Here is a 25447-nt window from a genome sequence, read left to right as displayed (position 1 = left end):
AGCAATGTTCCCTCTTACTATTTTTGATGCGCGGTCCCTTTAAGTAGCTGCGCAGCCCATTCAAACTTTCGTGCATGCGCATTCTCCCATATAAAAGCCAGTGAGCAGCCTGCGCTGGATCTCCAGATCACTGCGCGACCGTGCAGCTTAGTGGGAACGTTGCTTGTAAGATTGTCATTAACTGTCTGAAAAATGTTTATGAACAGTTAAGCAACAAAATGATTATTCCATTCAATTAGCTAAAATCAATACACCACATGCAAAATTTTCATTTACTTTTTCAATATTCTTTCTCAGTGCTTAGCATGTCTAAAAAGACTATCAGTCAACTTTGACAAGAATCACTGAATCATAATTCAGAAAGACTTTCCACTATGACCACTTGAGGTAGTCTTTATACATAAATCTGATTCACTAAATTATGGGCTGGTAGTCATGTTAACTGGTCAACACAGTAGATGGTATTAAGCCAGGTTAAGACAGTTTTGTGTCAGTAAATTCCTTCACATTCTGCCCAGGCAGCAACACTGTAAACTGAAACACGGCATTTGAATTACTACAGTTATACAGGGCCTTGGTGAGACCACACCTGGAGTACTATGTGCAGTTTTGGTCTCCTTACCCAAGAAAGGATATACTTGCCATAGAGGGAGTGCAGCGAAGGTTCACCAGACTGATTCCTGGGATGGCAGGACTGTTGTATGAGGAGAGATTGGGTCAACTAGGCCTGTATTCACTAGACTTTAGAAGAATGAGAGGGGATCTCATTGTAACGTATAAAATTCTGACAGGGCTAGACAGACTGGATGCAAGGAGGATGTTTCCCCTGGCTGGGGGCTCTGGAACGAGAGATCACAGTCTCAGGATACGGGGTAGGACATTTAGGACTGAGATGAGGAGAAATTTCTTCACTCAGAGGGTGTTGAACCTGTGGAATTCTCTACCACAGAAGGCTGTGGAGGCCAAGTCACTGAATATATTTAAGAAGGAGATAGATAGATTTCTAGACACAAAAGGTGTCAAGGGGTATGGGGAGAGAGCAGGAATAGGGTATTGAGATAGTGGATTAGCCATGATCATATTGAATGGCGGAGCAGGCTCGAAGGGCTGAATGGCCAACTCCTGCTACTATTTTTCTATGATTTTACAGCTAGTGCTAAGGTAGAGCAGCCAATCAGCACAAAGCTGCAATAAACATAGTTAAGCAACTAAAGTAGCAAGAAACTAGGCACTTTCACACCGTAAGTCACTCGATGTGAATATAACGGACCAGAAAATATCCACAATGTCAGAGCAAAGCCTACTTTACCGAGGAAAGGTGGTCTATAATCTTTAAAACTGTCCTAAATCTCCACAACTCACAGTCAGCAAGAAAAGCCGCTGCCTCCTTAAGGCATTTTCTACTTTAAAAACAGATGAGTGGGACTAATTAGATAGCGCTTTCAAAGAACTGGCACGATGGGCCGAATGGCCTCCTTCTGTGCTGTATCATTCAATGAAAAACCAGTAATGATTTTGGTTTCAATTAAGCTCATTGCCGGAGTCTCCACGCACAGATCAGACAATCTGTTTCAGCTCTTGGCTCAGGGGGTAGCACTCTCGCCTCTGAGTCAGAAAGTTGTGGGTTCAAGTCCCACTCCACAAGACTTGAGCATAAAATCCAGGTTGACACTCCAGTGCAGTGCTGAGGGAGTGCTGCATTGTCGGAGGTGCCGTCTTTCGGATGAGACTTTAAACTGAGGCCCCATCTGCCCTCTCAGGTGGGTATAAAAGATCCCATGGCCACTATTCGAAGAAGAGCAGAGGAGTTCTCCCCAGTGTCCTGGGCTAATATTTATCCCTCAATCAACATCACTAAAACAGATGATCTGATCATTATCACATTGCTGTTTCTGGGAGCTTGCTGTGTGCAAATTGGCTTCATTGGCTATAAAGCACTTTTGAGGACATGAAAGATGCTATATAAATGCACATCTTTTCTTCAGGTGTAAGCAGTGGGCTTGATTCAGTGACATGCGTGGACAGGGCCAACTGGGAGAAGGAAGTGTAAGAAATAGTTGATGGGAATTGAACATTGATAGCTCAGGGTTTGGTCCAACGATCTGCGCCTGAATAACCTGCACATCAACATTGTTAATTGTGGGCAGGAGCCATCTGTAACTAAATTGAGTATTGTTGATTTTAGAAAATTACATAGAATTTACAGCACAGAAACCGGATTAACTGGTCTATGCTGGTGTTTTAGCTCCCTATGAGCCTCCTCCCACCCACACTTCAATTTTTCAATTTCAATTTTATTGGTCACATAACTAAATACAAGAAGTGTAATCTAGTCAGTGAAATGCTTTTTTCTTGACGAGCCGAGAGCACCAAGCAGCAAGAACACTTAGCTGCCTGGTACGCATGGAGCTCGCAAGGACGGCAGCCATCTTCATCGGCGCCATCACAAAAAAACACATACCGACATATACACGCATGCATACTTTAATTTAATTTAAATATAAATAAAGCAGACATAAATTAAAAAAGACATAAAAAGACAGCACATAAAATGAACAAGCAATAATGTAAAAAAAGTAATTTCTACAGTAATTACATTGATATTTCTACCCAGGCTTCTAGAATAATCTCTGGTTACAGGGTGGTCGCACTGGGAGAGCATCGTGAGGAACTCACAACTTATAATTAAATAAATTTAATTAATTAATTAATAAATTAATAAAATTAAATAAATAAAGTGCCCCCTCAGTCTTTCTCAATGTTTCCATCTTGGTCTCTCTCGATGTTTCCCCTCTCTCGCGATGTTTCCCCTCAGTTTTTCTCGATGTTTCCCCTCGGTTTCTTCCACACACCCGGCCTGCACATTATCCTGGCTGTCCAACTTGGCATCCTGGTAACCGGGTTCCGTTCCAGCTCTCATCCTTCAAACTGTCACTCCAGCTCTCGACCTTCAAACTGTCTCTCCAGCTCTCAACCTTCAAACTGTCTCTCCAGCTCTCAACCTTCAAACTGTCTCTCCAGCTCTCGGTGGCATAGTGGTTAGCACTGTTGCCTCACAGCGCCAGGGACCCGGGTTCGAATCCGGCCTCGGGTGACTGTCTGTGTGGAGTTTGCACATTCTCCCCGTGTTTGCGTGGGTTTCCTCCGGGTGCTCCGGTTTCCTCCCACAGTCCAAAGATGTGCGGGTTAGGTTGATTGGCTATGATAAATTGACCCTTAGTGTTAGGGGATTAAATACGTGGGGTTACATGTTGGTGTAGGGGTTACGGGGATCGGGTGGGATATGTGTCAGTGCAGGCTCGATGGGCCGAAATGGCCTCTATCTGCACTGTGGGGTTTCTGTGATTCTGTGATTGATTGGTGAGTGTATTTAGGTGATTTCCAGTAGGTGGAGGACCTCAATTGCTTTAGCATGGGCTTCGAATGAGGATTTTGCAAACCTGTGCCGATACTGCCTCATGGTCCACTGGTGAAGACTATTGTAGTCCTTTTTTATTGATTGTTGTTATAGGGCCATTCCTTATGTGGTATGCATCTGAATTGCAAGATTATGCAGCATGTAACACACCTCAAAAATGTGCAGATTTTGGATATCGCAGCCGCTTCATCGCCCCAATAATGAAGTCACCAAAATCACTTTTCATACATGTGACCAGTGGAATCCAGGTTGTTCCAATTGCTTTGGACACTTTCTTAGACCTTTGTTATCCTGGCAAACATTTAGACTTTATAATTGCAGTAAAGTACTTAACTGTTCAGAATTTCTAGAGCAAATTTAAATCACCCTCCCCGTAATTGGAAATTATTTTTGGCAAGCTGTACCTGAACATAAAAACATAAGAATTAGGAGCAAGAGTAGAAGTAGGCCATACAGCCCTTCGAGCCTGCTCCGCCATTCAATAAGATCATGGCTGATCATCGACCTCAACTCCACTTTCCCGCCCGATCTCCATATCCCTTGATTCCCCTAGAGTCCAAAAACCTATCGATCTCAGCCTTGAATATAATCAATGACTCAACATCCACAGCCTTTTGGGGTAGAGAATTCCAAACCTCAGTGAAGAAATTCCTCCTCATCTCACTCTTAAATGGCCGACCCCTTATCCTGAGACTATGCCCCCTAGTTCTAGACTCTCCAGCCAGGGGAAACAACCTCTCATCTTCTAAACTCCAGAGAGTATCGGCTCATTCTACTCAATCTCGAACGAAGAGCAAGGTCTTCAAGACAAGGGGAGTAGGGAGAAAACTGGCAGGAAGGGATAAATTCCCTTACCCACAGGCTATGTTCAGATGCAGTGACGGTAAGAACTTAGGTTCACACCAAACTAGTGGAACCAGCACAAAAATAACTGATGCAGGAAACAGGAGAAAACAACTGAAGAGAGACGCCATTATATGAGGTTGCATAATGGATACATTTTAAGAGGTTCAGAATGGGAGGTCACATGCAAGATGTGTCTTGTATCTCAAAATGTTATTGAAGAGATACACACTCTAGTAATATTCCTCGATGGTTCTTGTGATGGTGGATCTTGAGCTAGAGGGGTGTGGTGAAGATTTTTGTCTTTACTGGGGGCATATCACCTGTCCTTTATAGAACCTGTCTGATTTTCATTCCATTGATTTCAATTCTATTTGCGACAATGTATCCCTCGGTATGGGGAGGATAATGAATGTATAAGACAACGTAACTGTTGACTGTGCAAGAAGTGCCATTTGCCACTTTAGTTGTCCCAAGATACTCTGTAATGTTCAAAAATGGGATGAAACAGTCACTTAAGGCAGATATCTATTAACAGATTCACAGGCTGTATTTCTTAAAGGGATTATTAAAATATTTAATACATTCATTATAAAAAATGATTAGCTATTTTGACACCTACCCATAATGATTCTGGAGACTTCAGTTGTACCAGTGGCAAGCACATGCTTCAGTTCTGTTTCTATGAAAAGAAACCCCACAAATTAATTAACACATTGATGTAACGGGGAGTAGTAACTTTTCTGAATTAAAAAAACCTGTTTAAATGACCAGCCTTCCTGATGGAAACTGGGTCTACTTTTTGTATTATACACCATTACCAACATGGCAGAATTAGATGCCCTCTTTTTAAAAAGGGAAGGGTTCCAATCACATAAGAAAACTTCAAACACCTAGGTACTGCTCAGTGGGTAACTGGAGGTGTATAATAACTGTGGGTGTATAATAAGTGTATACTATAGGCCACCAAATAGTGGGAAGGAGACAGAGGAGCACATTTTCAGGCAAATTACAGAAAGATGCATAAATTACAGAGCAGTGATAATGGGGTCTTCAATTATCCTAATATAGACTGGGATGGTAACAGTGTAAAGGGCAAAGAGGGTGAGGAATTCATGAAATATGTACAAGAGAACTTATTTGATCAGTACGTTTCCAGCCCAACGAGGAAGGAAGCAGTGCTGGATCTAATTCTGGGGAATGAAGTGGGGCAAGTGGAGCATGTTTCAGTGGACGTTGAGGAGAACAGTGATCACAATATCAGGTTTAGAATAATTACGCAAACGGACAAGGAACAATTGGAGGAGGACCAACTTCAGCGAGTTGAAAAGGGTTCTGGCCCAGGTGGATTGGAATCAAAATTCAGTAGGCAAAACAGTAATTGAACAATGGGAGGCTTTCAAAGAGGAGATGGTTCGGGTACAGAATAGACACGTTCCCATGAAGGGGGGGGGGGGGGGGGGGGGAGGGATGAGGGGCATCCAAAACTAGAGCTCCCTGGATGACTAAAGATAGAGAGATTAAATTGAGCCAGAAAAAGGAGGCTTATGACAAACGTAAGGTTCGTAATACAACAGAGAACCAAGCTGAATATAAAAAATACAGAAGAGATCTAATAAAGGGACTAAGAGGGGCAAAGAGAGAGTACAAGAATAGATTAGCGGCTAACATAAAAAGTAACCCAAAAGTCTTTTATAAACATTATCTATATATATAAAGGAATCAATCTGTCTGTCTATCGGTCTGTCTGTCCTTCTGTCTGTCCTCACGTGTGCGTCTGTCCGGCTATGCGCTCGAAAGTTATAGAGCGTACCTACGCGCAAGTTACCTCCAAAGAAAGCTTACGGTTCCAGGACGGTCGTAAGCGTATTTACTTTTCGGTCGGACGAAAATTGTTCGCGCCTTATGCAAAAAACCTTCAAAATTAAACTCATTATCTGCTACTTAGCATTGATTGACTGACGTCAAGGTTCGACCAATCCTGTGCCGTCACGATTGACCAATCCTACAGTACGGTCCCCTGATGGTTGGCCAATCGGTGTGTGTGTGTGGGCGGGACTAATCGTTTCCATCTCAGGGATGTGGCAGCCATTGTTTCACTGCTTCCAGCTCAAAGTACTTTGATCATCCAGCTTTGAAAAAGTTAGTATCTCTTTTAAAAATAACCTAAGATTTACCAAAAACGTTTTATAAGTACTTTCACTTTCATCTTTCAATGTATTAAAAGGTAGAAATGTTGCCCGGCAGCAGATTGAGAGGGGGACACAAACAGGGCCCAAAAGCCTGGGACTCGATTTAAAATGTTGCCCGGCAGCAGATTCACAGAGGGACAGAGAGAGGCCCCAAAGCCTGGGACTCCATTTAAACCACCCGGCCCAAAACAGCCCTGGCAACACCGGGCTCCCCCCCAGCTAGTAAATAGTAAAAGGATAGTCAAAGGAAGGGTAGGGCTGATTCAGGACCAAAAAGGAGATCTTCTTGTGGAGGCAGAGGGCATGGATGAGGCACTAAATGAGAACTTTGCATCTGTCTTCACTAGAGAAGAGGATGTTGCCAATGCAGCAGTAAAGGAGGAAGTAGGAGCGATATTGGATAGGATAAAAACTGATAAAGAGGAGGTACATAAAAGGTTGGTATTCCTCAAAGTAGAAAGGTTGCCCGGTCCGGATGGGATGCATCCGCAGTTACGGAGGGAAGTACGGGTAGAAATTGCAGAGGCTCTGGCCACAATCTTCCAATCCTCCTTAGATATGGAGGTGTGCCTGAGAACTGGACGATTGCAAATGCTACATCCTCATTTAAAAAAGATGAGAGGGATAAACTCGGTAATTACAGGCCAGTCAGCCTGATGTCGGTGGTGGAGAAACTTTTAGACACAATAATCCAGAAAAAAATGAATTGGCATTTGGAAAAGTATGGGCTAAAAAATGAAAGGCAGCACACATTTGTAAAAGGCAAATCATGTTTGACTAACTTGATTGAGTTCTTTGATGAAGTAACAGAGGGTTCATGTTTGTGTATATGGATTTTCAAAAGGTGTTTGACAAAGTACCACATAAAATTAAAGACTATGGGATTAAAGGGATGATGACGTGGATACAAAATTGACTAAAGGACAGAAAGCAGAGTAGTGGTGAACGGTTGTTTTCAGACTGGAGGGAAGCGTGCTGTGGTGTTCCCCAGGGGTCGGTGTTGGGACCACTGCTTTTCTTGATATATATTAATGACCTGGACTTGGGTATACAAGGCATTATTTCAAAGGTTGCTGATGACACGGAACTCAGAAATGCAGTAAATAATTAGGAAGATAGCAACAGACTTCAGGAGGGCACAGAAGGACTGCTGATATTGGCAGACACATAGCAGATGAAATTTAACGCAGAGAAGTGTGAAGTGATATATTTTGGTAGGAAGAATGAGGAGAGGCAACATAAACTAAATGGTACAATTTTAAATGGGGTGCAGGAAGAGAGAGACCTGGGGGTGTTTGTACACAAATCTTTGAAGGTGGCAGGACAAGTTGAGAAGGCTGTTAAAAAAGCAGACGGGATCCTTGGCTTTATTAATAGAGGAATAGAGTACACAAACAAGACTGTTATACTAAACCTTTATAAAACACTGGTTAGGCCCCAGCTGGAGTATTATGTTCAGTTCTGCGTACCACACTTTAGGAGGTTGCAGAAGAGATTTACTAGAATGGTACCAGGGATGAGGAACTTCAGTTATGTGGAGAGAATGGAGAAGCTGAGGTTGTTCTCCTTAGAGCAGAGGAGATTTGATAGAGGTGTTCAAAATCATGAAGGGTTTTGATAGAATAAATATGGAGGAACTGTTTCTAGTGGCAGATGGGTCACAGGTTTAAGGAGATTGGCAAAAGAACCAGAGGCGAGATGAGGAAACATTTTTTTACACAGCGAGTTGTTGGGATCTGGATTGCGCTGCCTGAAAGGGCAGTGGAAGCAGATTCAATAATAACTTTCAAAAGGGAATTGGATAAATACTTCAAGTTCAGCTTCAAGTGGCCAGCTTCAAGTTCCTCGGAGTCCACATCACGGAAGACCTCTCCTGGTCCCTCAACACCTCCTCTCTGGTGAAGGCGGCCCAGCAGCGCCTATATTTCTTGAGGCGGCTGAAGGGATGTAATCTGTCACCCCCGATCCTCTCTAACTTCTACCGCTGCACTATAGAGAGCATCCTGACAAACTGTATCACGGTATGGTACGGCAGCTGTAGCTCCCATGACCGGAAAGCCCTGCAGCGGGTAGTCAAAACTGCCCAACGCATTACCGGCACCCGGCTACCGACCATAGAACATATATATCAGAAACGCTGCCTACGGAGGGCACGGTCCATCATCAAAGACCCTACCCACCCCAGCCACAGTCTGTTCGCCCTCCTACCATCTGGAAGACGCTACAGATGCATTCGCACCCGTACGACCAGATTTAGGAACAGCTTCTTTCCCAGGGCTGTCATCCTACTGAACTCCACAAATAAACACTAAAGCCTGCACATCTGCCGATGCACTTTATTATGGTCATATTTATGCTAATATATATGTACAAATGTATGTTGAAATGTTTAAGTGTCCTAATCCAAATTGTACACTCTCGGGAGCCGCAAGCCTACATTTCGTTGTACTGCACTTGTGCACTAACAATGACAATAAAAGTTGATTTGATTTGATTTGATTTGATACTTGAAGGATAAAAAATACAGGGCTATGGGGAAAAAGCAGGGCCGTGGGACTAATTGGATAGCTCTACCAATGAGCTGGCACCAGCACGATAGGCTAAATAGCCTCCTTTTGTGCTATAGAATCATAGAAATTTACGGCACTGAAGGAAACCATTCGACCCACTGTGTCTGTGCTGGCCGAAAAATAGCTATCCAGCCTAATCCCACATTCAGCCTGCGCCTCACAACCAACCTGACGACTCCCAGTGATGCAGAGACACAGAGTGCCCACAGCGTCTGGTCTGCACTCAAGGCCTCCATAATCAGCACCTGTGAAGAGACGCTCGGTCACTCAGCCAGGAAACACCAAGACTGGTTCGACGAGAATGACCAGGAGATCCAGGAGCTAATAAGCCGCAAGCGTAAGGCATTTCTGATCTGGAAACAGCAACAGAACTCGAGAGCGAGAAAGCAGCTCTACAGAAGCCTGAAGGCCGAGGTCCAACAAAAAACTCGCGACCTAAAGAACAGATGGTGGGTGGAGAAAGCGCAGGAGATCCAGCAGCTAGCCGACAACCACAACGTGCGTGGATTCTTTAGCGCAGTCAAGACCATCTACGGCCCAAGCACCCAAGGCCCTTCCCCACTGCGGGCCAAGAACGGAGAGGTACCCATCAAGGACAGGGAAGCAGTCAGTGCCCGCTGGAAGGAGCACTTCGAAGATCTCCTTAACCACGACTCTGTCTTCGACACGAGTGTCCTCAACTCCATCCCACAGCATGCTACCCGCCACCATCTCCGCACAACCCCAGACCGGCATGAGGTTGAAAAGGCTATCCGACAACTGAAGAACAAGGCCTCAGGAGCAGTTGGAATCCCCGCCGAGGCACTGAAGCATGGCGGAGAAGCACTACTGGCGCAAATTCGTGAACTCATTTCTCTTATCTGGAAGGAGGAGAGCACGCCAGGGGATCTCAGACGCCGTAATTGTGACCATCTTCAAGAAAGGTGACAAGTCCAATTGCGGCAATTACAGAGGAGTTTCCCTGCTATCTGCCACAGGAAAAGTCATCGCAAGAATCCTCCTCAATCGCCTTCTCCCAGTGGCCGAAGAGCTCCTCCCAGAGTCGCAATGCAGATTCTGCCCACTAAGGGGCACAATGGACATGATCTTCACCGCACGTCAATTACAAGAGAAATGCAGGGAACAGCAACAACCGCTGTACATGGCCTTCTTTGATCTCACAAAGGCCTTCGACACTGTCAACCGTGAGGGATTATGGAGTGTCCTCCTCAAATTCGGCTGCCCTCAAAAGTTTGTCACTATCCTCCGCCTGCTTCACGACGACATGCAAGCCGTGATCCTGACCAACGGTTCCACCACAGACCCAATTCACGTACGAACCAGGGTCAAGCAAGGCTGTGTCATCGCACCAACGCTCTTCTCAATCTTCCTTGCTGCAATGCTCCATCTCATCCTCAGTAAGCTCCCCACTGGAGTGGAGCTAATTTACAGAACAAACGGGAAACTGTTCAACCTCCGTCGCCTCCAGTCCAGATCCAAGGTCGTCCCATCCACTGTCGTCGAATTACAGTAGGCAGACGATGCTTGCATCTGCGCTCACTCGGAGGTCGAACTCCAAACCATCGTAAATACCTTCACCGAAGCATACGAGAGCATGGGCCTTACACTAAACATCCGTAAGACAAAGGTCCTCTACCAACCTGCCCCCGCCACAGTGCTGCCCCCCAATTATCAAAATCCACGACAAGGCCTTGGATAACGTGGACCACTTTCCATACCTCGGGAGCCTACTGTCAACAAGGGCAGACGCCGACGACGAAGTCCAACACCGCCTTCAGTGTGTCAGTGCAGCCTTCGGTCGCCTGAGGAAGAGAGTGTTGGAAGACCAGGACCTCAAACCTGGCACTAAGCTCATGGTCTACAGGGCAGCAGTGATACTTGCCCTGCTGTATGCCTCAGAGACATGGACCATGTACAGCAGGCACCTCAAAGCACTGGAGAGGTACCACCAACGCTGCCTCCGCAAGATCCTGCAAATCCATTGGCAGGATAGGCACACCGTCAGTGTTCTTGCTCAGGCCAACATCCCCAGCATCGAAGCTCTGACCACGCTCAATCAGCTCCGATGGACGGGTCACATTGTCCGCATGCCCAATCCGAGACTCCCAAAACAAGCGCTCTATTCGGAGCTCCGGCACGGCAAGAGAGCCCCAGGTGGGCAGAGGAAACGTTTCAAGGACACCCTCAAAGCCTCCATGAAAAAGTGTAACATCCCCACCGACACCTGGGAATCCCTGGCCCAAGACCGCACAAAGTGGAGGAGAAGCATCCGGGAAGGCGCCGAACACCGAGTCTCTTCGCCGGGAGCAAGCGGAAGCCAAGCGCAGGCAGCGCAAGGAGCGCACGTCAACCCAAGCACCCCACCCAACCGCCCCTTCAACCACCGTCTGCCCCACCTGTGACAGAGACTGTAGGTCCCGCATTGGACTCATCAGTCACCTGAGAACTCATTTTTAATGTGGAAGCAAGTCATCCTCGGTTCTGAAGGACTGCCTAAGAAGACGACTTTCCAGCTCTTGATCCGTAGCCCTGTAAGTTACAGCACTTCAAGTGCATAGCTAAGTACTTTTTAAATGTGATGAGGGTTTCTGCCTCTCCCATCCTTTCAGGTAGTGAGTTCCAGACCCCCCACCACCCTCTGGGTGAAAAAAAAATCTCAACTCCCCTCTAAACCTTATACCAATTACTTTAAATCTATGCCCACTGGTTATTGACCTCCCTGAAAAGGGAAATAGGTCCTTCCTATCCACTCTACCTAGGCCCCTCATAACTTTATATACCTTAATTAGGTCTCCCCTCAGGCTCTTCAGTCCCAAAGAAAACAAACCCAGCATATCCAATCTTTCCTCATAGCTAAAATTCTCCAGTCCTGGCAACATCCTCGTAAATCTCTCTAGTGCAATCACATCTTTCCTGTACTGTGGTGACCAGAACTGTACGCAGTACTCTAGCTGTGGCCTAACTGTGCAACCTAGTATGATACTGTATAAAACACTAATCACAATCCAATACTTGGTGGATATGGTCCAGAGAGCATAAATTGGGCTTTTCACTTAGAGGTCACAGTGATGATTACCAGAGGAACTGGAAACATTTATATTGGTGCAATAAGGAGTTATCTTGAAAGAGAGATAAAGGCACATTGATGGGGTGCTAGCTAAGTCTTCCTTTCCTCATGCAATCCAGTCTTGATGTCATCTGCTCACTATATTTTGGTTTATCTTTTCTCCTACTAAGTTCATCCTTGGTAGTATCCCACTCATCACCCAGTCCCCTTCCCCATCTCCCCCCTCCTCACTTTTCATATCTATTCTCCTTCCTCCCCCTCACTTTTCATATCCATTTCCCTCTCTCCCCTCATCCCCCTTCCACACCCCATATCCTCCTCCCCTTCATCTCCCAAAGCCTCTCCACATCTATCCATCCTTGTCTCTATCCTACTCCAGACTTTCTCATTCCCCTCCCTTCTCTCAAAAGGTTAGTATGCAGGTGCAGCAAGTGATTAAGAAGGCCAATGGAATGTTGGCTTTCATTGCTAGGGGGATAGAATATAAAAATAGGGAGGTATTGCTTCAGTTGTACAAGGTATTGGTGAGACCGCACCTGGAATACTGCATACAGTTTTGGTGTCCATACTTAAGAAAAGACATACTTGCTCTCGAGTCAGTACAAAGAAGATTCACTCGGTTAATCCCGGGGATGAGGGGATGGGCATATGAGGAGAGGTTGAGTAGATTGGGACTCTACTCATTGGAGTTCAGAAGAATGAGAGGCGATCTTATTGAAACATATAAGATTGTGAAGGGGTTGGATCGGGTGGATGCGGGGAGGATGTTCCAGATGATGGGTGAAACTAGAACTAGGGGGCATAGTCTTAGAATAAGGGGCTGTTCTTTCAAAACTGAGATGAGGAGGAACTACTTCACTCAGAGGGCGGTAGGTCCATGGAATATGCTGCCCCAAAAAGCTGTCGAAGCTACATCATTACATAAATTTAAAACAGAAATAGACAGTTTCCTAAAAGGGAATTAAGGGTTATGGGGAGCGGGCAGGAATTTGGACATGAGTCTAGGTTCGGATCGGTCATGGCCCTGTGGGTAGCGGAGCGGGCCCAGGGGCTGTGTAGCCTGATCCTGCTCCTGTTTCGTGTGTCTAATTCTGTTAGATTCAGGAGATAGTCCTGTGATAGTGGATTGGCGGTTAGGATCAGATCAGCCATGATCTTATTGAATGGCGGAGCAGGCTCGAGGAGCCGATTGGCCTACTCCTGCTCCTATTTCTTATGTTCTTATGTTCCCTCCTCCCCATGAATCTCGTCCTTTTTGGGGAGTGGACAGGGAGGTTGAGCAAAGGTCTCCCCAACCTAACCCCACCATCTTTCCCCTCGTCTCCTATTTCCCTTCCATTACTCCCCAGCCCTCCCTTACAACCCCTTCCCCAACCCCCTCCATCACTCCCCTCCTTCCAATCGCTACTATCTCTCCCTCTCTACCCCTCCATGCTCACCTCTGCCTCCATCTCCCTCCCTACTCAAGTCTTCAGCCACCTCAATGTCTCACCTTCCATCTCGCTCTTCCCCTTCACATCCTCCATATACCTCTCCCCAATTAATTCCCTGATTAATTCCACTCAATCTCCCTTGCACCTCCCCATTTCATCTCTAATTCCCCTCCCCCTTACATTTCACTCCCTATCCCTCCCACTTTCAACTCCCCCAGCCTCACTATATCCATCCCACTCCCTCCCCATCTTCCTGCCTCTCCATCTCCCTATTAATCTCCCCCTTGTCCATTGCTGCCTCTTCAACATACGCACTCCATATCCATCCCCCTCCATCTTCCAGAGTCATCTTTGCACTACCCTCCTCCTTCCCTCTCCATTAATCCCCCTAGCTCCCTCTATCTCTCCCCTCTCCATTAACCTCCAGACTCCATCCATAACCCTCCCTCCCCAATAACCCCCAAACCCCCCATCTTTGTCCTCCCTCCCTAGCTCTCCCTCTTCTCCCCGACTCCATCTATCCCTCTGTAGTGTATGTACCGTTAAGGGGAGAACTACTTTTACAGCTCCTGTATACTGTAGTACCGGCAGTGACCACAGCTGTATATAAACCCTGAGTACGGATTTGTACTGTTAGTTTTTAGAGTACCCTCATCCAGTAAACACCTGTTGATTGTTCATCTGCAGTCTCTGTCTATTTATTGAAGGACACCACACATCAAGATTCACGGATTTAATAGTGGCGACGAGTGGATTCAAACCTACCTGCAACTCTGCATCACCTCCCAGGGATTCGCTCCTGGAGAACAGTGAAAGAAGAAGGCCGAGTCCAGAAATACGGGCGTCGACCATCCAGAGAAGACTTGAGCATCGCAGAGGAGGCTGTGGAGAGCTGGGCTTGGTTCTCCAGTCACGACGATCCAGCGCAACGGGCTGGCAACAGGTACGGCGCAGACCCTTCCCGGACAGCGGCGGCTGGAGCCGACCGACGGCACAGAAAAGGCCGAGCAGCGTCGACACTGCTAAGAGAGAGGGTAAAGCGCACAGGGCGCAGCCGGGGGTTGAAGACCGAGTGGCGTCAACAGAAAAAAACAAAAAGAGAGAGGGTAAAGCGCAGCCGGGGTTCAGGACCAAGCGGCGTCAACGAGAGAGGCGCGCAGGAAAACGCGCAGAGCGCAGCCTGTGTTCAAGGGCTGAGAAGCGTCCGCGGGGAAGAAAGGAAGCGCGGGAGATGCCATTTGAGCCGCAGCGGAGAAGAAGGGAGAGCGCGGGAAGAAAGGAAAGCGCAGGAGACGCCATTTTGAGCCAGTGGAGAAGGGAGAGCGCGGGAGACGCCATTTTTAGCCAGTCTAACAACACCCAGGGATGCTGAAGAGTGGCAGTGTCACAGCGTTCGACAATGAAGTCGAAGATTGGGCGACATATATAGAACGCATAGAAGTGTACGGCAAGGCGAATGAAGTGCCAGATGCCAGGAAAAACACTGGTATTGTTGAATTCCATGGGTGCAAAAATGTATGGCTTACTGTGAAACCTAGTAACCCCAGAGAAGCCAGTGGATAAGGATTTTGAAAGCATAGTGACAATCCTACAGGACCACTTAAACCCCACACCGCTGCTGATAGCAGAAAGATTTAAGTTTCACAAAAGGAACCAGCATAAAGACGAAAGTTGTAGTGTTCGTGTGTAGATAAAGACACTGAAGACAGGAGTTGGTTCATAGGTATTTACTAAGCAAGTCTGGGGGTGGGGGGGTTCTAAAGGATATACACAATACACAGGCTTATATAGCCCAAGTGGCAATTACCGGCATTACTCACACCTGGGGCTCTTAAAAGGCACATACACCACAATTCCTCCCCTTTTAGTGAACCAGTACATCATATTTTTAAGTAATTATTAATTACATGTTATATGCAAAATAATATACATTGCTGTATTAATTAATTATAAGTTAGTCTCTCAGGAGGCTTCCTGACTCGGTCCGGATAACGCCTCGGGGGGTGTAGTAGTTTCTGGTGGTGTAGTAGGTTCTTCTGGCAAGGCTGATTCGGCTTGAATGCCAGTGTCGGGTTCATCGGGTTCCAGTATCACCGGATCGGAGGTAGATATGGGTATCTCTACTTCATCGTTAGATGTATAGAGTGGTGGTGTAGGTTGTCCCTTTTCGGATTACTTGATGATTTGGTCAGCATGGCGCCTTATTATGCTTTCTCCGATGTCCACGGTATACATCAGTGGTCCTAGTCGTGTGCAGATAGTTCCAGGCTGCCATTTCTCGGTACGGTAGTCCCGGGCCAAAACCGGTTGGCCTATCTGGAAGGCCCTAGCTGACCTTTCATTCATGCCCTGAAACTGCCGGTTCTCCACGTCCCTTCGGATGTTGGGCTTGACCAAATCCAGCCGGCATCTTAGGTTTCTATTGTAGAACATCATGGCGGGAGTTTGGTTGGTAACCATGTGTGTTGCATTCCTATATGCAAATAAGAAGTTATCCACCTTGTGCTGAAGTTTTATGTCTTCATTACCCATGGCCTTTATGGCCTTCTTGAAGGTCTGGACAAACCTTTCAGCCAATCCATTGGTGGCAGGATGGTATGGGGCGGACGTGTAGTGCTTTACCCCATTGTTCTTTAAGAACTTTCTGAATTCTTCGGACACAAATTGCGGTCCATTATCAGAACAGATCTGTTCCGGCAGCCCATTCCTGGCAAATATGGTCCTTAATACTGTGATGGTTTGTTCTGTGGTGATGGAGGACATCTTTATTACCTCCAGCCACTTGGAGTGTGCATCAACTGCGATTAAGAACATTGAGTCCATAAATGGACCAGCAAAGTCGATGTGCACCCTTTGCCAGGGAGATGAGGGCCACTCCCATGGATGTGGAGGGGCCTGTGGCGGAGCATTTTGGACCTTCTGGCATCCTAGGCAGCTCTTGGTCATGTCTTCGATGTCTCCATCGATACCTGGCCACCATACAAACGCTCTAGCTAGGTTCTTCATTTTCACTCCACCCAGATGCCCCTCGTGAAGCTCCTTTAGTACTTTATCCTGGAGTTTGGGTGGAATCACCACTCTGGATCCACACATCAAGGTTCCTCGGCACACTGAGTTGTTCTCTTCTTTGCGAGAATGCTGGCAATAGTGGCTCGCCATGTGCTGGCCATCCCTTCACTGTTAAATCGTAGACCCGAGAGAGAGTAGGGTCATTTCTTGTCTCCCTTTCAATGGCAGAATTTGTCACCGGTAGACATTCCACTATGGTAGAGTGGAATATCTCCACTGGGTCTACTGTAGGTGCCTCTTCTATCGTTGGCAACGGTAGGCGCGATAAACCGTCAGCATTCCCATGCTGTTTTGACCCTTTGTATTCAATGTTGTATTGGTGTGCCCCTAGAAAAAGGGACCACCTCTGTAATCTTTGTGCTGTCATAACGGGAACACCTTTTTTAGGGTTGAATATGGAGATGAGGGGTTGATGGTCAGTCAGCAAGGTAAATTTTTGTCCGTGTAGGTAATGGTTGAATTTCTTCACTCCCCATACCAGGCTGAGTGCTTCTCTGTCTATTTGGGCATAGTTACGCTCAGCTGAGTTTAATGAGCGTGACGCAAAAGCTATCAGCCGTTCTGAGCCATCAGGGAATCTATGGGACAATACCGCTCCTATGCCGTAAGGGGATGCATCGCACGCCAGTCTGATTGGTAGTGATGGGTTGTAATGAGCCAAAATTTTCTCGGATGTGATTAAGTCTTTACATTTATGGAAGGCACGTTTACAGTCTTCGTTCCATTTCCAAATCACTCCTGTGTGTAGAAGATCATTAAGAGGGTGTAGAATAGTTGATAAGTTCGGTAAAAATTTATGATAGTAATTTATTAATCCCAGGAATGACCTCAATTGTGAAACATTTTCAGGTGCTGGGGCTTTTATAACTGCTTCAATTTTTTCAGGTGACTTATGCAATCCTTCCTTATTAATTATGTGGCCACAATATGATATCTGATTTTGGAAAAATTCGCACTTGGGGCGATTTGCTCGTAGGCCCCGTTCTTTCAGCCTAGTGAGCACCTGCTCCAAATTGGCAAGGTGCTCATTGTCGTTTTCTCCTGTTATAAGGATGTCGTCTAGGTAGCATTGAGTCCCCGGAATCCCTTGCAGGACTTGCTCCATAGCTCTTTGCCAGATAGCTGGAGCTGATGCTACTCCAAAAACCAGTCGATTGTACTGGTACAGGCCTTTGTGTGTGTTTATTGTGAGATACTTTTTAGAGGTCTCCTCAACCTCCATCTGTAGATATGCCTGTGCCAAGTCAATTTTTGTGAAATGTTTCCCTCCGGATAGTGAGGCGAAAATATCTTCTATCCTCGGAAGAGGATACTGTACCGTGTGAAGGACCGGGTTTACAGTCACCTTGAAGTCCCCACAGATGCGAATTTTTCTCTGTTCCTCAGAGTTATTTTTCAATGCTTTTTTCATGACTGGAACGATGGGTGTTGCCCATTCGCTCCAATCTATTTTGGATAATACGCCTGACTTTTCCAAATTCTCCAGCTCTGCCTTGACTGCCGGACGTATTGCGTATGGCACCGGTCTTGCCTTAAAAAATTTGGGAATTGCTGTATCGTCCACTTTTATTGAGGCGGTGATGCCTTTCAAGGTTCCTAGTTTCTCTTGAAACACTTCTTTGGCGTTGGCCAAGATGTCTTTTAATCGTTCAGGTATGATGTCATCATTGTTTTTTTCCTTCTTGGTCACCGTCAGTGCCTGAATGGAGTGTCAGTCTAAACGTATCTTCCTTATCCATTCACGTCCCAACAACAGTGGACCACCATCTTGTAGAATGTATAAATACAACTTTTGTATTTCTTTGCCGTTGTATACCACAGGCACCTTTATTTTTCCTTTGGGGTATACTTTCTGCCCCGTATATGTTTTTAAGATAATGGATGTGTCTTTTAGAGGTATATGCGAAAATAGCCTCTCGTAATCTCGTCGATTTATTACGGTTAGAGCTGATCCTGTATCTAGCTCCATTTTAACTGGGGACCCTGCAATTATGAGGGTAACCCAAATGGTCTGGTAATCTTCATTGGCAATTACATTATGTAATTTGAGAGAGCTTAGTCTCTTGTTCCCGGAGTCGCTATCGCTCTTCTGGTCTTTGGAGCTACTGTCCGTCATCATTTGTACCTTTCTGTGCTTTTCCTTATTGACTCTTTTCCCGTTAGTGGATTTTTTATTTTCAGATCGGCATACACGTGGAATGTGTCCCATCTTTCCGCATCGCCTGCATGCTTTTTCTTTGAACCAGCAATCCCTCTGGTCATGGTTGGATCTGCCGCAGCGATAACATCTCTCGAAACCCCGTGTCATTTCATGGGTGCCGAAGTCCTGTGGCCTTTGCTGTATCTTTGCCGCTCCTATTGCACTGAAAGCCTTGTCCAGTGTTAAATCTTTTCCAGAAGATACCTTTTTTTGTGTTTCTACACTTAGGGGATCGCAGATGAATTTGTCTTGCACAGAATCTGCCAGTCCTGCCTCGAATTGGCAGTGTAGGGTATCAACAATCTCTTCAAAATTCTTGTCAATCGGTTCGGCTGGAGTGATTAAGTTGCGTAACAGCTTGTATGTTTCTGCGCCCATTAGATCCAGAAGCACTGAAGCTTTTTTTTCATCATCTATTCCATTTGCGGTGCAAAACACCTCCACTCTTTCTACATATGTGGTCCAATCCTCTATGTTATCAAAAACATCAATATTGCCAAAGTTAGGCTCTGTTGCGTTATCAAAAGCATCAATATTGCCAGACTTAGGCATTTCAAAAAAAAAGATATGGCGCTTCCCGCGTGTTTTTTCTCTCTCTGTAGCAACGATATGGCGCTTCCCGCGCTTTCCCGCCGGTGCTACCGATAACAACGCTGTTTTACTGTGGTTTCCGTTTATTCACTGTTGGAGACTCATTCCCGACGGAGGTCTAAACGCTGACCTGCTTGCCGCGCCGGCCGTCTCCCGAGTGCACCCTCCCAGTCCGTTATTGCTTGCCTCCGATTTCGCTGCCTGTCTCAGCTGCAGAGCTCGCCGCTGGAGCCCCAGCCTGACGCCCAGGAAGGATTAGCGCAGTACCTGCCACCAGCTTGGCCAGCTGGTGAAACCAGTTTCTATTACTTCCTTGAGTCTTCTGGACGCTGGAGGAATCGATGTCCTTGAGGTGCTACCGAATTGCAGGTAAGTCCGTTTCCACTTCGTCGCCACTGTAGTGTCCGTGTGTAGATAAAGACACTGAAGACAGGAGTTGGTTCATAGGTATTTACTAAGCAAGTCTGGGGGGGGTTCTAAAGGATATACTCAATACACAGGCTTATATAGCCCAAGTGGCAATTACCGGCATTACTCACACCTGGGGCTCTTAAAGGCACATACACCACAAAATTAATGCTGAGTATTTAACGGAACAGCGCAAGCTATCAAAACACTGCCAGTTTGCAACGGGACTAGCAGATACTTTAAGGGACAAGTTTGTGTGTGGGCTTCAAAGTGAAGGAACCCAGAAACGGCTTCTATCAGAAAAGGATCTTACGCTGGACAAGGCTTTCAGCATGGCAGTATCACACGAAGCAGCCGCACGGGGCGCGGCAGAGATACAACGGAGACCGCAAGAATATGGCACAAATGAAATGTCAAATGGAGCAGTGAAGTGTTATCGCTGCAGCAGAACAACACATGACCAGAAGGATTGTTGGTTCAAGGACCAAGTGTGCAGAGAGTGTGGAAAAGTAGGACACATAGCAAGAGTCTGCAGGTCGGGAAAGAAAACCAGCAGCAAGAAATCTCCACAAGAGAAGTACAAAAAGGTACATAAGGTGACGGAGAGTAGTTCAGACGGACAGAAAAGTGATAGACTCCGGAAGCAAGGAGCTGGGTTGTCTGAAACTACATAATGTAATCAAAATGGAGGATCACCAAACTATCTGGGTCACACTCAAGATAGACGGAGTCCAAGTGAAAATGGAATTGGACACAGGATCAGCCCTAACAGTCATAAACCGAAGGGACTACAAGCGGCTATTCTCACATATACCCTTGATAGAGAGATTGTCTTGAAGACGTACACAGGGCAAAAAAGTCTACCCCAAAGGAAAAATAAGGGTGAACGTGATATACAACGGCAAGGAAACACCAAAAATGGACCTATATGTATTGCCAGATGGAGGACCACCACTACTAGGACGTGAATGGATCCGGAAGATAGTTAGATTGGCATTCCATACAAGCACTGACGGTAGATGCCAAAAAGGATGACGACATCACACCTGGACGACTGTCAAAAATGCTAACTGACGCACAAGAAGTGTTCCAGGAGGGACTCGGAACACTAAAAGGCATAACAGCAACGATCAAAATAGAGGAAAATGCAAGCCCAAAGTTGTTTTTTTTTTATTTTTTATTTTTTAAGGCCAGACTGGTGCCTTATGCGATCCACCCAGCCGTCGAAGCAGAGCTGGAAGGTTTGGAACGTTCTGGAGTACTGTCCAAAGTGGACTGGAGCGAGTGGGCTACACCCATCGTTCCTGTAATGAAGAGGTCGTTGAGTAATACGCCTGGGGAACCAAAGAAGGTTCGCATCTGTGGGGACTTTAAGGTGACAGTGAACCCAGTCCTTCACACTGTACAATATCCGCTTCCGCGGATTGAAGATATTTTCGCCTCGCTATCTGGAGGAAAACGCTTGACTAAGATTGATCTGGCCCAGGCGTACCTGCAAATGGAGGTAGAAGAAGCCTCGAAACAGTACCTCACGATCAACACTCACAAAGGTCTCTACCAATACAACCGGCTGGTGTTCGGTGTAGCATCAGCTCCGGCTATTTGGCAAAGGGCAATGGATCAAGTCCTACAAGGGATTCCAGGGACCCAGTGTTAATTGGACGACATCCTGGTCACGGGCGAAAATGACAGTGATCACCTCGCCAACCTGGAGCAGGTGCTCACTAGATTGAAGGAATATGGGCTCTGAGCTAATCGCCACAAATGTGAGTTTTTCCAGAAGCAGATCTCGTATTGTGGCCACATTATTGATGAAGAGGGGTTACATAAGTCCCCTGAAAAGATTGAGGCAGTAGTCAAGGCTCCAGTACCGGAAAATGTGTCACAACTGAGGTCGTTCCTCGGGCTGGTGAACTACTACCATAAGTTCTTGCCGAATTTGTCTACAGTACTACACCCTACTGCAAACGGGGGTACCATGGAAGTGGAATGACGAATGTAAACGAGCTTTCCAGAAGTGCAAAGAATTGATCACATCAAGAGGTGTTGGCTCATTTCAACCCAGCACTACCAATTCGGTTGGCGTGTGATGCATCACCCTATGGTATTGGAGCGGTGCTGTCGCACAAATTCCCGGACGGCTTGGAGAGGCCAGTAGCCTTTGCGTCTCGGTCACTAACCTCAGCCCAGATTGACAGGGAGGCCCTCAGCCTAGTGTGGGGAGTGAAAAAGTTCAACCACTATCTGCACGGGCAGAAGTTCACCTTGCTGACTGACCACCAACCACTTGTCTCCATCTTTAATCCAAAGAAGGGCGTTCCGGTGGTGACTGCGCAACGGCTACAAAGATGGTCCCTTTTTCTAGGGGCGAACCAATATGAAATAGAGTATAAGGGCACGAAACAGCATGGAAACGCTGATGGGCTATCACGCCTGCCACTGCCTACTGCGGAGGAAGCACCAGCAGTGGACCCTGTCGAAATATTTTATTCGACTATAATTGAACGCTTGCCAGTAACTAATGCGGATATAGAGGAGATCCAAAATGACCCAACACTGTCTCGGGTATATGATTTGACGGTGAAGGGATGGCCAACACATGGCGACTCACTGTTGCCAGCATTCTCATCCAGAAGAGAACAGCTGTCAGTATGCCAGGGGACCTTGATGGGTGGAATTATCACTCGGGATCCACACAAGTTAAGGGAGAGAGTGCTCAATGAGCTTCACGAAGGCCATCTGGGAGGGGTGAAAATGAAAAGCCTTGCTAGAGCTTATGTGTGGTGGCCGGGGATCGATCAGCAAATCGAGGACCTAACAAAGAGCTGCTCAGGATGCCAGAAGGTCCAAAATGCACCACCACATGCCCCTCTACACCCATGAGAGTGGCCCCCCTCTCCATGGCAACGGGTGCATATTGATTTTGCTGGTCCATTCATGGATGTTCTTAATAGCCGTGGATGCGCACTCAAAATGTCCTACCACCACCACGGAGAAAACGATTGCAGTCCTACGGACCATATTTGCCAGGAACGGCTTGCCAGAGCATATTTGCTCTGATAACGGACCACAGTTTGTGTCCGAAGAGTTTCGGAAATTTATGAGAAGGAATGGGGTAAGGCATTACACATCCACCCTGTATCATCCAGCCACAAATGGATTGGCTGAGAGGTTCGTGCAAACCTTTAACAGGGCAGTAAGGGCCATGTGCGATGACGACATTCCACTGCAGCATAAGGTGGACAATTTCCTGTTAGCCTACAGAAATGCGACATATGCAGTTACCAACCAGGCCCCGGCCATGATGCTCTTTAACTGAAGGTTGAGATCTCGTCTGGATTTGCTCAGACCAAATGTACGAAGAAATGTTGAGAATAAGCAATTCCAGCACATCAATGAGAAGCCGACAAGGAGCTGCAATGTAGGGCAACCAGTCTTGGCCCGCGACTACCGAACAGAGAAATGGCAACCAGGAACGCTATGCACATGGCAGGGGCCACTAATGTACACAGTGGATGTTGGGGAGAACATTGTGAGACGCCATGTCGACCAGATCCTAGCGTCACAGGAACGAGTCAACCCCATGTCTCGCGTACCTGGTGATGAACCCGACATACAGGTAGCATCTACCCCAGAAACTGTAGCATCGGAAGCTGATGAACCAACCGACGAAAGGGGGCCAGAATCGCCTTCGCACCAAGAGCAAGACACTCAGGAAAGGCGCTATCCAGAAAGGATCAGGAAGCCGCCCCAAAGACTGAATTTATAAATGGACTATTTTCAGTTAATGTTGCATGTTAAAAGTGTTAACTGTTAAATGAATGTTATGGTACTGTTAATCTAAAAGGGGAGGAATTGTAGTGTATGTACCTTTAAGGGGAGAACTACTTTTACAGCTCCTGTATACTGTAGTACCGGCAGTGACCACAGCTGTATATAAACCCTGAGTAGGGATCTGTACTGTTAGTTTTTAGAGTACCCTCATCCAGTAAACACCTGTTGATTGTTCATCTGCAGTCTCTGTCTATTTCTTGAAGGACACATTGATGTGCCTCAATAAATCCGAGACTCGATGTTAACGAAACAAAACAAGGCTTTTATTGACTTAGAAGGTAACACACAGAGGAGAATGTATCTTCCATCCAGAGGTCTGCCGTACTGGATGTGCTGCAGGCTGGGCCAGCTTACATAGGAGCCAGGTATGGGCGGAGCCCTACACACAGTACAATACAATGGAAATGAAACTGAAACCAACCACAGTCACAGGCAGAGAAATACTGATGAGTGATGAATGGAATATTTCATCACGCACCATACATCAAGATTCACGGATTTAACACACTCCTCCTCCATTACTCCCCATCTCTCCTTCCAACCTTCGCTCAACTTCCCTCCTAACGAAACCACCTGGGTCTAAGATCTTTAGCACTCTACTTCTTTCAATTTAGTACACTGTATTCGCTGCTCACGATGCAGTCTCCTTTACATTGGGGAGACCAAACACAGATTGGGTGACCGCTTTGCAGAACACAGACCTTCCCTTTTGCTCTTTCCTCCCTTTCCCTGCCACTGCACTTGCTTAAAAAACTGTTATTTCTCTAACCTTTTCCAGTTCTGACGAAGGGTCCTCGACCCAAAACGTTAACTGTTTCTCTCTGCTGCCTGGCTTGGAGTGTTTCCAGCATCCACAGTATTTTGCTATTTTAGCACTGGTGTTCAGCTCAGACCTTTCAATGGTGCTTTTCACTACACGGCTCAGTTCATTTTATTTAATTACGTTTTTTATTCCGTTTATTTTGGGAAAAGTACGAACACTTTAAATTTTAAAAAACCTGCTAATTTCCTCACACTTCAAAATGGAGGAAATAATTTAAGAGTCTGGGACTAAAGATCCCGGAACAGACGCAGACCCACCCAGGCGAGTCCTAGAAAACATCTGGAGACCTTCGTCAACTTTTAGGAAAAAAAACTTCGTTCATTGAACGAATGGTCAACATTATTGTACATAAAGTTCAAGTAACAATACTCTGTTTAACACTATTTAAGTACCTTTAGAGATGGGAATTCAGCGCCATTTCCCTCTCCTCTGGTGTAGATTCCGATCAAAAAGACTTGAAACTGAAACTAATTCGGAGCCGTGGAAACGCCTATTGATATGACAGACCGCGAAATGGTTGCCTTTCACCAACAATCCCCATTGATTAAACATGTCGGATTCAAGACGATCAAATTCAGGGCCATGGCAGGAGAGAAGTTTAGGATCAGCAAGATTAAACGAAAAACAGATTCGCAAACATCAGGAACACTGCAGATTTTAAGTGATGTACAGCAACATGGGCCACCTTTTCAAACCGATAGTGTCAATCGCAATGAGTGACCTTCCCCAACTGAGAGACAACTGTGAACGGGGTCAAGCTTGACTGCCATTTAAGAGATCGGATTTGAGAGACTCCCCTACAACTTGCCTTTTTAATAACAAAAAATGAAAAAAACTGCAATGCTGCAAATCTGTATTAAAAATTGCAATTTAACACATTTAGAAGCTGCAAATTGGAGGCAAAATCATGTCGTAAAACCATGTAATTTTTCACAAATGCCACATCCTGCCAAGCATTAGACCAAATGTACATTAGGTACAAGTCAGCTGTCTGTAACC

The 25447-nt window shown here is 46.2% G+C and overlaps 1 protein-coding gene across 1 annotated transcript in view; it reads right to left on the bottom strand.

The window, feature by feature from the left end:
- The window catches only part of samd9l (sterile alpha motif domain containing 9 like), a 30754-nt gene extending 5832 nt beyond the window's left edge, over positions 1–24922 (bottom strand). The window contains exons 1-2 of the mRNA XM_085963942.1: positions 24841–24922; positions 4884–4943 (exon numbers count right to left, since the gene is read on the bottom strand). Coding sequence (XP_085820068.1) covers positions 4884–4887 — 4 coding nt within the window. The 5' untranslated portion in view covers positions 4888–4943; positions 24841–24922. The remainder of the gene's footprint in view (positions 1–4883; positions 4944–24840) is intronic.
- Between the last annotated feature and the right edge of the window lie 525 nt (positions 24923–25447).

This window comes from Somniosus microcephalus, chromosome 21, assembly GCF_052327205.1.
Source record: "Somniosus microcephalus isolate GS21.2 chromosome 21, FLI_Smic_1.0, whole genome shotgun sequence".
NCBI classification, from domain to species: Eukaryota; Metazoa; Chordata; class Chondrichthyes; order Squaliformes; family Somniosidae; genus Somniosus; species Somniosus microcephalus.
The sequence above is the reverse complement of the archived record's forward strand: the minus strand, read 5'-3'. Positions and strand labels throughout refer to the sequence as shown.